General features: G+C 51.5%; 2 protein-coding genes and 1 long non-coding RNA gene across 5 annotated transcripts in view; all 3 read right to left on the minus strand.

Moving 5' to 3' along the window:
• The window catches only part of RAB40C (RAB40C, member RAS oncogene family), a 39,239-nt gene extending 32,355 nt beyond the window's left edge, over positions 1–6,884 (minus strand). Inside the window, exons 1-2 of the mRNA XM_065683621.1 lie at positions 6,800–6,884; positions 6,303–6,596 (exon numbers count right to left, since the gene is read on the minus strand). Coding sequence (XP_065539693.1) covers positions 6,303–6,456 — 154 coding nt within the window. The 5' untranslated portion in view covers positions 6,457–6,596; positions 6,800–6,884. The remainder of the gene's footprint in view (positions 1–6,302; positions 6,597–6,799) is intronic.
• Positions 6,885–10,637: 3,753 nt separating this feature from the next.
• On the minus strand, positions 10,638–13,212 carry LOC136016439 (uncharacterized). The gene is made up of 2 exons (XR_010613600.1): positions 12,339–13,212; positions 10,638–11,052 (listed from the first exon to the last, which is right to left on the minus strand). It is a non-coding gene; the product is annotated as an uncharacterized LOC136016439 (long non-coding RNA).
• Positions 13,213–13,239: 27 nt separating this feature from the next.
• Positions 13,240–14,278, minus strand: part of PIGQ (phosphatidylinositol glycan anchor biosynthesis class Q) — a 35,840-nt gene continuing 34,801 nt past the window's right edge. For all 3 annotated transcript variants that reach the window (XM_065683625.1, XM_065683627.1, XM_065683626.1), the window contains one exon: positions 13,240–13,479. In XM_065683625.1, the coding sequence (XP_065539697.1) occupies positions 13,327–13,479 (153 nt within the window). In that variant the 3' untranslated portion in view covers positions 13,240–13,326. The remainder of the gene's footprint in view (positions 13,480–14,278) is intronic.

Below are 14,278 nucleotides of genomic sequence, written 5' to 3' on the forward strand. Positions count from 1 at the left end.
AAAAGCTGAAGGAGATGGGGCAGCGGAGGACGAGGCATCTTCCATGGGTTTTCCTGCGCAGCTTATAGTCTAAAACAACCAAACACAAACCCCCCTGCAGCAAGAGGAGTGCACAGTGCCACCATGGGATCTGGGCACAGCAAAACCCGCTTGCTTTTTAAACGTAAATACACAGGGTAACTTCTAATCCCAGTTACTAATAACATTCTACCCATGTCAGATTGGTACTGCGCAGTTCACATCACCCCTGTGCACACAGAAACTCATCAACAGCCATATAACAGCAAAGCTTTTATACAGGGTGTTAGAGGTGGTGAGAGCTGCCCCATGCAATCAAGAACCTGTCAGGATGAGTCCCCAGCTTTAGAAACACACACAAACCCCACAACAGTCCTGTGTGCACAACCTGTGGTGCTCTGCAGCCTTAATCCTGACTGGAGAGAGTGCTGAAGACATTGAAACCTGCTGGGCACTGAGCTCAGGGCTGGTGTTTGTTTTGATGGGGATTTGGTTGTTTGGTTTGCTTGCTTTGATTTGGCAGTTGTCTAAACCATGGCTCATTAGTCCCACATCAAGCAGAGATGGAGGTTCAACACCCTATGTTTGTGAATATTTTTCACACAAGGGATATGTAGTAAGCAATGGAAAAATCAGAGATGCTGGTGTTGGTTCTGAGCCAAAGGCTGCTCTGAGGAGATCAGGTTTGCATCCCTGATGACAGGGAAGCGAATATCCCTGAAGGACACTGATGCCAGTGCTGGCAGATGGGGAATGGCTGCAAGAACCACTCTCCACCCTGCAAGCCATCAAAAGAGATTTCTAGCAGCCCAGCAGCAGCATGGTGCAGCTAAAGCATTCCCCACAGATGAATCCGACAGCTACCACACGGATATGATGGCAAGGCTGCACTTGTAACACATTGCCTCCATCCCCCTGCATCAGGGCACTAAACCCTCAAAACAAAACATTATTCCAATTAATAGAAATGCCAGAAAACAAACAGCAGTTTCCACTGCATGCAGCATCCCAAATCCCAGCCCAGCTGGATGGTGTCTGTCCCCATCAGGGACAATGCTGCTTGGGCTGACACATGGCCAGGAGAGGACAGGAGGCTGCAGCAAAGCAAAGCAGCACCAGGATCAATGGTTCCCTCCCCACTGACGCCAGAGAGCCCTGACACTGCCGCAATGCCAGGATGAGCGCTCAGCTGCAGCCCCAAACCTGTGCTCAAAATCTGTAGCTCCTGTGTCCAATCCCAGAAGGTACCACCACACCAGTGCTGGCCCTGCCCAAGGTTTTAGTGTATACGGGTGCACCCTGCAACTGTTTCTTGCATGCTCAAGAAGGGGAGGTTAGATGCTGCCAGGGATTGAGAGAGGTCCTGTCCTTACAAAGCTGCAGAACTTTAAAGCTGACCTGCTCAGCCACACACTCTGTTAAGGCTTGCGAAAAGCAGTTAGCAGCAGTGCAGCAGCACCTCCAGATAAACAGGCAGCAAGCACAGGGGCTGTGGATGAGAAGGAAGAGACCAGCTCCCCTGGTCAGTCAGGAAACTTGCTTCTCCAAACGTCATCCCCTCATACACCCTCCATCCCCGTCTACCTTTGCTGTGGTACACATGATCTCCAGGTCAGCCAGTAACTAACTTGAAGACTGTGACAAAGCAAAACAGAGCAGAGCAGTTTTACAGGTGACGTTTCTGGATACACACTGGGGACTGAGAGTGCTACAGCACATACCCAGAGAGTAGCTGCTGTAAAGAAAGACCTGGAAGGGACAGCTTGGGGACCTACAGATTTACACAGCTGCACAAAAACAACCAGAGGGAAGAGACAGCCAAAGATGTGGGTCACTCAAATAAAAACCTGGTAATAAAACAGTAGTCATGAGGTTCCCAGGCAAAGAGCACTGGCTGGGAGGGTCCCGAGCACCACCATGGGCTGTGCAGTGTCTCCAGCTTATCTTCATTAACACTGTCTCTCCCTGTCCTCCTACCCAGGTAAAGGGGCACAGAGCCACGCTGCCCCAGAATCTTCTCCCTACCCAGACACTGAGCCATGGCCGGCTCACCCTCCTGCCTGAAATTCCTCCCACTGAAAGCTGAATTCTTCCCACTTTCAGCTACAGAAGAGCTTCTGGGAAAGATCCAGTACATATCTGGACCATAAAACCTATTGGTAGCTGTTGCAAATGAGCATTTAGTTGCCTTTTTCCTAACATTTCCATTTGGATAGCAGTGAGATAACAGAGCACCTAAGGATGGTGCTCAAATAAACGCTGAGGGATGGGGTTGAGATACGGCACCAGGGTCATTGCATTAGGGCTGGTCACAGCACCAAACCTGCTGCAGGGCAATGATTTTGCTTTAGCTTTCACACCCTCTTTGAAAGGCTATCAGAGTGCAGGCAGAATGCTTCATCCGCATCACTTTCTCAATACAAGCTGAGGACAGGGAAAAACATAAAAATAAGAATCCATCCCCCTTCTAATCAAAGCCATCTGCTCAGAAACATGCTCTACTCTTTCCCTAAGACACGTTTCCTTTTTCCTATGGGAACAGCAGCAGGTGAGGGGGAAAGCTGCTGCAGAAAGAGCCCTCCATCACGTGAGAATGGAGCACATTACACTCACGTCTGCAGGGTGAGACCAGCCCTGGCCTTGTTCCTGGTGCACACGGGGCACCATCTCACACAGCAGCCATGGCATCACCAGGAGCCTCCCCTGACTCACCCTGTGCTGATGTGGCCCCAGCAAGACAGCAAACCAGCCAGGCAAGAACATTTCAGCACAGGAATAACTAGATATTCCAGAGTGGATGTATGACACAGGAGTGACAAAACCATGGGCCCTTTGGGTGAGGAAAAGCCTTGTCTGCCTTTTGTAGGCTATACACCACCCCTACTTTCACACGCTGCTCCACCACATCTCAGTGTCCAAAACCACCCTGAGACATTCCTGTCCTGCTTCAGTGCTTGGGGAAGCATAAGGACAAACCCCAAGCAGGCAATTTGAGCACCAAAGTGAGAAGTGATCTGTGTAGCTGACTCGTATGTGTGGCTCAAGGCACACAGGTTTGCTTTACACAGCCGTAATACTGTGGTTCACAGCACAGGGGCCAGAGCCTGTACCTTGGGAGAGGGAGCAAGTGCCCAGTGGAGAGGATTCCCCCTGTGTTCAGGGGAACGGCAGGAATTTTGGCTCCAGGGTGAGGTCCTTCAACTATCAAGGGCAGCAGCAGTACTCCAAGAATGACACCCTGTCTCCACAACTGCAGGTTTGGGGAGTAGGGGGAAAGCTGGTAAGAAGGACAACACTAGGAGTCCAGAAGAACATTCATGTTCTCCCAAAAGCCCATGTTTTCACCAATACGCAAATACTGAGGCTTAATGCGGGACCTTTTTTGCATGGCCACAATAAAGCAACATCTAAGTGCAACTCCTGGGGTGGGAGGTGACACTATCCAGGCATGGGGCACAAACAACACTACTTGCCCTTCACAGGGAGCACTTGGTCTGATGCACCTGGAGACTGATATATTTGGTAACTTCAGCATGAACTAGTAGGAAACACCAGACCTCAAATTCCTCCTCGAATATGCAGAAGTTCTGCTTCCAGTGCCCTTGCAGCTCAGAGGCAGCAATAGTTACAGGCATCACTCACACCTTTTCCTGTAGAGGCCAGTTGGCATCCAGGGAGTAACAACCACCTACACTTATATGGACCAGATTTATTTCTGACAGCAGTTAAATAAAGGACATTGCTATGGTTTTACACACAATAGGAACTGTGGTGTCTAATTTAAGATGTGCCGGATTTAGAACGAGGTGCCAAGCTGGAAGGCTGTGCTGAGAAGTGATGCTTCTACTCAGGGATCCCGAGTGAGGATGGACAGAAGCAACTACAATGCTTGAAGACAGACACAGCTCATACTGTATCCAAGGCTTTCAGATACTGGACACAAGCAAGCAGAGGCTGCGGCTGCTTACAGCTCACAGAAGCTAGCCTCTTTTCACACTTTCCATCAGGATTTCTCATCTCTTGGTTGCCCCTGTTCCAACACCCAGAAGACCAGGGAGAAGAGAGGAATTCTTCTAACACTTTTCTAGAGGCGAGGTGGGCAACAGAAGAGCAGCAGCAAAAACACAGCATCATTTACAAAGATTCAGTTTTAAAGTGATTCCTGCCCAGAGCTGAAGGGACAATCCATTTCACACTGCACTGCAATAACCTGTGTCAAAACAGTTGTAAGTGGCCAGCACAGTAAAAGCAGCAGACTAACAAGACAGAGAAGGTACAACAGCTTTAGCTCTGCTCACTAGAGATCTGAGCTTGCCAGGAGATGTCCCAAGCCAAAGATCGACCCAAAGCATGCTCCATTTGACCCGGATAATGGCCAGTTCTGTCTTCTGGACACATCAAACATGCAGTAGAAGATGTAACCCTTGTTTCAAATTGGGATGTGGGGTCTGGGAGGGGATGAGGAAGAGGACGACACACAAGTAAAGAATTTACAGAAAGAGCCTCTATGTAACATCCCACCATTGTAGCTTTGGGACAGCACATGTTAAGAAAGGAGGCCAGGCACTAGCTGTTCATAAAATCCTAGTGTCCTCACATCAGGGGATGGTCCCTGTCAGGGCAGAGTGGAAGCATGCTGCATGTCAGTGCACACATCCCAGCTGCACTACAGACAGGGAGTTTGATTGCCAAGGCTGTCAGGAATAGCAGCACCGGCAGATTCACTCAGATTTCAAAGCTACTCCATCTGATTATCCAAAAGGCACGCAGTTTCACGGAAGCAACAGAAGCAGAGAATATCAGAGCATGTATCACTGTGAAAAAACAGTATGTGACCCAGTTCTCTGATTAGGGATGGGTTCAATTGCCCACAGAACATGAGGGAAGGCTCTGAAAATATCTGTTCACTAAGACTTCTTCCAGAAGGAAGATGGTGGTGTTTTGCTGTTATAAAGTAGCAGATGCAGGAACAAAGCTGTTATAGTACTGGCAAAAGTCACCATTGCCTGGGTTTATGTATCTAGCAAAAAACCCACCACACACTCATTTTGCAATCCTACTTATTACCCTGCTTCAAAACCGTAGGGTAATACCACTTCTATCAGAAGACAATTGCAACTTTAGCACTCCAAACAACAACTCTTTTACGCTCTCCATCCCTTTCTGCATGGTAAATGCTAACTGCAGGGAGCAGTTCTACAGCTCCCAGATGAGGCAGGTCTTCAGAGACACAAACTCTCTTCAGGGAAGCTTTTAAAGCAACAAGCATCTCCTCGAAGGCAAACCACAGCAGCTCAGCCAGACACCCAAGGAGATGAATGATACCACAACCTGCCAGTTCCAGAATCTGCTGTTCTCATTTCACAAGCAGCTTGAATTCTGAGTCACCACCTCCCTGTAAACCTCCCTGGAGCAGGTGCTCACTTGCATCAGCTCCTATAAAGCTGGTAGTAGCTCTGAGGAGTGAGCACATAGCCAAGAGCCGAGCCACACTCTCCTTTGCGCTCTAAATTCAGCCAGCTTCAACGCAGCACAGCGAGAAGCACCCAATGTCCTCAGATTCCTGCTTACAGGCAAAACTAAGCACCACCTGCTCCAGCCCTGGGGTTGATCCAGTGATAATGCAGGGTCTGAACTGGATCAGCGCTGTCAAGCCCTTTGGGATGCTATTTTGCACAGAAGCAGAGGGGGAAACAATGACAGATTGAAAACTACCTCAGGACCTGCACCCTGCCAGGCCGTGTCATGCTTTAACTGCGGCGAGGGGATGCAGGAAATAGCACAGTGCCACTCCTTGGCTCTTAATTATGGTCTTGTGACACTGTAGTTAATGGTCTATCATGGGCTCCATTAGGAGCCTCGATGTTTGCAGGAGGTGAACCAACAGAGCCAGCTTCCAAGCGAGAGCAGCTCTGGCCGGGAAACACGGCTCACGGTCTTTTGTTACAGATCCTGCTTCCTCCAGTACAGCTCAGTCTTTGCGTTCACCCCCGGGGACTCAGCTCTGCTCCATATGAGAGTGCTCAGGCCTCAGGAAGGGTCCAGCTGTGCTGCGGGTTCCACACATGCAGGGGTTACATTGGACACTGTCCCCTCTGGCCAAATTCTCCTGCGGATCTTTAGGATTTTAAGGAACAGCCGTGGCCTCCCCGCTGCCCGAGCCCTGAGAAACCAGGCTCTGCTTCCAGACAACAACAAGCCAACAAAGGGAAAAGCAAAACAGCCGCTCGGGCCACAATGCTGCGCCCCCCGGGCAGCAGCCCCCATCCCCCGCTCCCCGTTACCGTTGCTGTAGGCGTAGGGGGACTCGGAGGCGCCGTCCTGCAAGCTCTCCAGGATCTCCCCCTTGCCCACGTCGCTGTCCCCCACCAGCAGGAACTTGAGGAGGTAATCGTAGCTCTTCACCGGGCTGCCCTGGGTGCCCATCCTCCCTCTCATCGGCAGGGAGGCCCGATCCGCATCCTCCGCCTCCCGCCGGGCTGAGGGAACGGGGGACGCCGCCGGGGCCTCTTCCCCCGCTGCCGCTCACAGCCGGCGCCGCTCGCCGCGCATCTTCCGCCGAGGGACGCGCTGGGGACCTGCGGCGGGAGGAGCAGGAGGAAGAAGAGGAAGAGGAGGGAGCAGCCCGGCCCCGCCGCTCCTCAGCGCCCCCGCCGCTGACAAAGCCCCCGCTCCCGCCGGCACAATGAGCCGCCGCCCCGCCAGGCCCCGCGGCCCGAGCCCGCCCCGCCGCCGCCGCCCGGCCTGGCTGACCGACCAACGGACCGACAGACGGACCCACCTCACAGCCGAACCGGGCCGCACCACCGGCGCCGCACCACAACCCCCACCGCGCAGAGCCCGCTCGGGCCGAAACGGACACGACACAAAACCCACCCCCGCCCCGCGACCGCCACTTCTATAGGCTCAGCCTCCCGTCCGTCAAAGCCGGTCCCGCCCCGGCTCTCCTTGAGGGGTGGGGCTGCGGGGCGGTGCCGCTGCAGACTACAAGTCCCGGCGTGCTTTGCGCGGGGCGGCCGTGGCGGAGGGGGCCAGGAGGGCACAACGAGTTTGGAGGGCTCGGAGGTGGCGTACGGGAGGTACCGGGGAGGAGGGACGCTCAGGTGCGGGGGACATCCAGGACTGGAGGAGGATCTAGGAGTGCGGTCATCCGAATGGGTGGGCATTTGGGAGGGGAATCCATTTGGGGGGGCATCCAGATGTGGGGAAGGCATCCAGGACTGGAGGGAATCCAGTTGCATTGCCTGATGTTTCCACATCCCGCCTCTCTCCTCCTCCTGCTCTGCTCCCTGGCCCCTGCACTTCTTCAAGTTCAGAAGCAGCGAGAGTTCTTGCTTTTCTAAAACATTAATTGCTGTCCAAACTTGTCTTTTCCTGCATGGCTCATGCACTGTCCTCCCTTGGGGATCGCTCTGTCAACAGGCCTTGGGCTCAGGGGTAACTTCCATCACCGACTCTACCAAAATTCCCCCAAAAGTGGGGCTGGCAAAGGGGAATCTAAAATGGGCTGAAGTGGCGTGGACCAAGCCCAGGCAATGGCGGCCAGCAAAGCCTGACCAGCTGCACCACACTGCCCAGGCAGCCACGGGTCCCACCAGCTCAAGGTGACGGATTAGCAATGTGCAGTGCTGGAGACCAGGCAGGGATGAATGCATCAGTCCTCAGCCAGCTGAGACACAAGCTCTGAGCACCCCATGGGGTGTGAGGACCCTGCCACCTCTGGTTCTGGGGACAAGGGACCCTCCTGTGCTACAGTGAGCTGCATCTAGCAAGGCTGGGGGTGATGATCTGAGTCACTTTGGTGCTGCCAGCGTGGATCCATCTCCTCTCCTGTCATCCAAGGGCTCATCTGCTGCCTCGGAGCCTCAAGGTGTGAACTCCTCTGGGGGGGCCGGTTTTCATGAGGTGTTTGTATCTCTGCTGGTAAGGGGATCCATGCTCAGCCCTGCCCAGTTTGTTTTGTCTGCATGGCAGGGACTGAGCACAGCCCTCTCAGTCATCCCATCCCACATCTCAAAGAGGCCGGCTGACCCGGGTAAGAGGAAATAGCAGAAAAAAGCAAATTGAAATAGCAGATAAAGGCAGAATGAAACAGCAGATGTCCTGCTGACTCTATCTGAGCTGCTGCCGTCCCCAGGCACATTCCCTGGGGGCAGGGGCTTGGAGAATAAAGCCGGTGGAGAAACTCTCACAGAACAAGGGAAGTTGAAAGGGAGGACCTGGGCGTACCCAGGTTGCTCAGGAGAGAAAATCTATTCCTTCCATTGCTGTCCACCATTGGATCCAAAGTGGTGGGAAGAGGGTGGTACAAGGAGGATGGGCAGGAATCTCCTACATGTTGTTTCTCTTTTCTTAGCTCCTGGTTCTTAGTCCTGCTACTTGCCAACCCCAGAGCCCTGGTTTATGGCTCATTCAAGTGATTTTTCACCGCTTTGGTCTAAAGGTGAAAACAGAGCCCACACTGATGGGAAGCATCACGAGAGAGGAGCAGCGAAGAGATGGGCCTGGGGTTGTTCCAGGAGCTGACGGTAGCATGCTGCACGTGGGAGCAGCTCCTCTGGTCAACCTGTGCCGGTGCCTCACCACCCCTCACAGAGAAGAACTTCTGCGTAAGAGCTCATCTCAGTCTCCCCTCTGTCAGGTTAAAGCCATTCCCCCTTGGCCTGTCCCTACAGGCCCTTGCCCAAAGCCCCTCTCCAGGTTTCTTGTAGCCCCTTTAGGCACTGGAGCTGCTCTAAGGTCTCCCCTTAAGGAGCCTTCTCTTCTCCAGGCTGAAAAAGCCCAGCTCTCTCAGTCTGGCTCCAGAGCAGAGGTGCTCCAGCTGTGGTTTGATGTGTTTCAGTTCATGCCCATTGCCTCTTTCCTGTCTTTGTGTTATGGTGAGCTAGGAGATGCTGTAACTCAGATCTCTGATTTGAAGACCTGCAATTCTGTGTTGTCTATGTTCTGAGCAACCCTATCCAGGGGCTGTTCAGGTGTCCCTTTGCTTTTTGGGGGTATCCAAGCCCTCTGCAGTTGACAAGGGCTGCCTGCTCATTGGGTCAGACATCTCACCTGCTCTTTGACAGCCCTTCTGGAGCTGGTAGCACAGATACTGCCTGCATTGAGCTTGGGGGAACACTCTGAGGAATGTGGAGCAGAAATCCCTGAGCTGGCAGCATGCAAGTCTGCCTTTGTGTGGTGCTCTGAGCCTTGCAGCAGCTGCAAATCCAGATGGGATGAGTCTGGAGCTCAGCTTGGTCCAGCTACTTCATGTGATTCTCAATTCTGCTTCAAGAGCAGGGAACACTTTGCTGCTGTGAAGGTGTTCAAGCACTGGCCCAAGTTGTCCAGGGATGGAGTCTCCATCCTCAGAGATTCCCAAAAGCCCCTGGACATGATTCTTTCAGTGGTCCTGCTTGAGTGTGGGGGGTTTGGACCAGACAATCTTGAGAGAGCCCTTCCAGCCTCCATCAGTCTGAGATTCTGTGACGGTGTAATCAGCAGGCCTAAGCACAAGGACTAAATCACTAAGAGCTTCAGTTAAGCAAGAAGATAGTGTTGTGTCAGCACGATCGGGGCAGTAGGACAGCAACTCATTCATGTGCATGATGACAAAGCAAGAGACTTTCTTGCCTTACACTCCTGAGAGTGTAAGTCAGCATATGGATGGACTATACACACATGCAACACACCTTCTGTGGGCCTGATGGTGTAGTCACATGTACCAGCAGAACAAGGCACAGTCCAGCTGCAGGATCAGGGAAAACTCCCCAGACCACAACCAGTCTCCAGTGCAGTGTAATTACTGGGATTTCCTTCCAGCATTGTCACATGCTGTTCTGCTTAGGAAAGTGCTTCTCAAGGCAGAATTTCTCTCTAGGATGGAGTTTTGTATGCAGTGAATCACGTTTTCCTTCCCAAGCCCTGTCTGTGCCTGTGTGAAGAGGCATTTCAGGCTGTGCCAGCACTGGGAACCAGCAAGTGGAAGGAATAATAATAAGGAAACACAGTATTAAAAAAGGTCTGCAAGATCAGTCTCTATGACGTTTGGCAAAGGCTGCTTGTCTGCCACACAGGGTGTGTGGTAGGAATCAGAGAAGAGCTGAAAGCTTTAGCTACTTCTCATCCAAGGACTGATATGGATAATATGGATCTGAGAATAAATTAGAGCCACCACCTTATGAGCAGCCTCTTCCCTGAGGAAAGGCCAGTCTGTGCTGCTGTGGGAGATGATGCTGATCCCAACTTCTAATTACAGGGATGACATAAGTTCAAATGTTCCTGAGCAGGATGCCTGCTAAGTCATTGTAATGTCTCTGTGCACAATCGGAAAAGGGTGGGGGAAGACAGTTCCATAGCAGAGACTGGAAAGGAAGAGGAGAGACATGGCAAATGTCCAGCAGAAGAAACTCATAGGCTCAGATACCATCACGGACAAGGAGAAAGCAGAGTAGGAGCAGCAGTGAGACAGTTCAGGCACCAGTTCTGCATGACACGGGGGCTGTCACGTCTCACCTAGGCTGCTCAAGGTGTGGCAGAAGGTTCAGGCTCTCGGCTTTGAGGAGGAGCTCTTCCTCAGCTTGATATTTCACCACCCCCGGAGTAAGCCCTTAGTAAATAGACCAAACACCAGAATGTCTAAATACGCTTGGCAGGTTCCCAACAGGAAGGTCACATTTGCTGGTTCTCATGGCTCTGTGCTGTCCCGAAGGCTTTCAGGTCACTTGATCCCAAAGGACAGCCACAATTAGGACCATTGTGAGGGGTCTGGTCTCACAGAAAGAGTTTCGAAGCCAGGATATTAGAAACATTATTTTCACAAGACTGTTTCTCACAGCAGTTCACAAATCCAACTACACAGGTGTGGGAAGAAGCAGTGGGAATGTCATGTAGTATCTCCAGAAGAAACATGAGAGGGAGGTAAAGTGTAAATCTGCTCTGCTGAGCGCCAGGTAAGGATGGGTCTCCATGGCTCTGACTTAAGCTCCAGTGAGAATCATTTATTCAGCCCATTCCTCCACTAAATGGATCACAACCTGGAGTTATTCACACCTGGAGTGGAGAGAAAAACTTGGATATTGATATTCAAGAGAAGAAGATACTGTATTTGTAATACAGGAGTTTTAAGCACTTGATCACTAAGGACAAAGCTCTCTCCAGTTTCTGCATCCAGGGATGTCCCATCAGAGCCTGCAGTGGCAGATGGGGAGGGGGGAAGGAGCTTCTACCACCCTGGCTGTTTTCAGTGGTGTGCCCTTCTTTCCTGGACCAGGGTAACAGAAGGGGAGACTGCGATCTGGTGATGAGGCGCTGGCACAGGCTGCCCCGAGAAGCTGTGGCTGCCCCATCCCTGGCAGTGTTCAAGGCCAGGTTGGACAGGACTTGGAGCAACCTGGTCTAGTGGAAGGTGTCCCTGCCCGTGGCAGAGGGTTGGGACTGAATGAGCTTTAACACCCCTTCCAACCCAAACCAGTCTGGGATTCTAGGATCCTATTTGGGTAGCAGTGACCAGGTAATACTGCTTCCTTCATGATGGCCTTAAGAAAACTCTTAAGATCTTCGCAGCTCCTGTGTTTACCTGCTAAGGAATGTCTGGACCAAGCACCTGCCTACAGAGCTTCATTCTCTCCCAGTCAAGCTAGACTGAAGAGGCAGTGGCCATACCATGACAGGCTTTAAGCAGCTACACACGAACCAAATGTATCTGCCCAGGGATGTCTAAAGTTGGCTGGGCCATAACCCTTTCCCCTCTGTGACAGCTTAAAGTACAGGGATGAGGCATGGGGCTGGGGTAGGAAACTCTTATCCTGCCAGTGGAAGTGCTGACTGGAGACTCCTAAAGGCCAGGGCACCTTGCTGTGGCTCCTTGCCCTCCTCCACCCACTCACACAGGAGCACAGGTCACCCTGTGGGGCTGAGCACTGCAGCCACAGCACATCCTTCTCTTCCTTCTCTGTCCTTGGCTCCTGGGGCAGACAGAGGAAAGGGGGCAGGATCCAGCACCCCTCTCACCTGCCAGTTAATGCAGCCATGTCAGTGTGCAAAGCAGCAGCAGGTACAGCGACACCACATTGTTGTTTCAGTTGGGGCAAGAGGAGCTGCAGACCTGTGAAAGTCTACTTTTGGGTAATGACTGTATGGAACTGTACACAACAATGTATGCAGTGGGACCTCACACTCTCCCAGGACAGGGAATAGAAGATTCCCCTCAAAATGAGCACACAACAAGACCAGGACAAGGGAAAGCCGAGCCCTTCTGCATTGTGGAGATAGATAGTATCCAAACCAGGAAAACTCTCCTAAGAGAAATGTGTCTGTAGTTTCAGGGAAGGAAGTACCTTTAAATGCCTCCTATCTGAGGTAACTTTAAAAGCTCCTTGACTTCAAAGTGAAGAAGATGAGGCACCACAGGGCAAGGCTTTCATCTGAGAAGTAGGGGATGTTCTGACCCTGTGAGGATGCGCAGCACAGACTTCCCTGAGCTGGTTGTGCTGCTGCTTCAGCAGACTCATCAGCCAGAGCTGGGCCCAGCAAAGTTCTGTTTGCCTTACATTGCGACCTGCCAGAGCCCAGAGCTCCCAGATACCACAGCTCACTACCATATAAAGCCTGGGCAGCTTGGGGGCTGAGGCTGCGTGCTCGATTTGGCTCACCCCAAACCACTGTTTGCTTTTGAATAAAAGTAGATGAAACCATACATGCACAAACACATAACAAGCTGTTTCTGAGCCTCCAGCCCTGCTGTTTCTATGCTTAAAACCTCCCCTGGTGCTGCAGAGGGGGTGAATCCAAGCCCACCCAAAAGGAAAAGAATAAATGTCCATGAACCCAGATAATGCTGCTGTGCAGTTTTCAGTGTGTGACTCTACAAGCTGATCCTCCATCTCGGGTTTGATCAGCGGGCTTGAAGGCTGGAGTATAAAATGGTCCAAAATCCCTTTTGGCAGAATGCACTTCGGAGTTGTGGCTTTGAACCACTGAACCAGCTGTTTTAATATGGCCCCATGAGCTTACATGGAAAGATACACACTTCATCACCCCGCTCAGGAGGTACCTCCTTGATGACACCGAACGCTGGTTCCATGATGGGTTTAACCTTTTGCTTCAAAAATAAGCATTACCATATGACATGAACACAGTGTAGGGGAAAAGGAAAGTTGAAAAATAACATCTAAAAATACCTGACTTTAAAAATTTAGCCCCTCCAGGTTACCAAAGTCTAATTAAGGGGATGTAGCAGTTGCTGGCTCTGAGATGCCTTTGGTCCAAAAGCATAAGGATTCAATTTCTTTGTCTGACCATGTCTTTCAAGCTCTTTTGCTGTCTTTACTCCTGCTTCTCTCCTTTGTGTTTCCAAGGGTAGATGAGCTCTCCCAGGAACAGCTTCTTGCAGAGAGATGTCCAGGAATCCTTGGGGTAACAGCTGTAGGTTGGCAGCCTGTATGTCTGTACCACACTGCCATATGACAGAGGGTTGATCTGCAAGGAGAAGGAAGAGGGGTAGCAGCAGTGAGAATGTGGTGTAGCAAGATACACAGGCAGCTGATGAGGGCAAGTGTAACTTTCGTGTAGCACTGGCCTCTTAAAACATCAATACTGCTACTCACGAAGTGTCAGAATCCCTCTCTGTCTAGCTAAAGCTGTATAGCCTTGTACAGCGTCCTGAAACATGAACAAATAAAGCTTGGCAAAGGAGTATTGTTGGAATAATTTTCCAGCAGAGAAGCAGGCATGAGCAGCAGTACGATTTGGGAGTGATGCTCGTTACAGGAGGGACCAGAACTGTCACTTTTTGAGTTAGGAGGTTGCAGAAGGTGGGGGGATGGAGACCTCCCACCACCAGCAGCAACACTCCACTGGGGTGCATCACAGCTCTTAGGAAGTCCTCTAGAACATGCCAGTTAAGCCGTAGCTCTTACGAACCTACTGCTTCAATGTGCCCTCAGCCCACAGCTATGCTTCAAGTTACCCCTGGTATCATCATATATCCTCCCCATGGAATGGAGTCCAGGCAGACAGGATCCATACCATGCAATGCCACTTTAAGGCTCCTTGACTGAGTTAATCTTAAATTTTATGTCAACCACCATCCCAAGAATAACCATGTCTGGAGTCTCTGCCTACAAACCCCCATGGCCTCTGATTATCATCACAAAGTTGCTGTATTGACCTTCAGAAGCTGGGGGAGGCACGCAGAAGTGTTACCTAGACAAGGGGAGACAGAAGCACGTCAGATGTGGGAAAACACTACAGTGAAGCACTTCAGGGTAGTCCAGAG

The sequence above is a fragment of the Lathamus discolor genome, chromosome 6, assembly GCF_037157495.1.
Source record: "Lathamus discolor isolate bLatDis1 chromosome 6, bLatDis1.hap1, whole genome shotgun sequence".
Classification (NCBI taxonomy): Eukaryota; Metazoa; Chordata; class Aves; order Psittaciformes; family Psittacidae; genus Lathamus; species Lathamus discolor.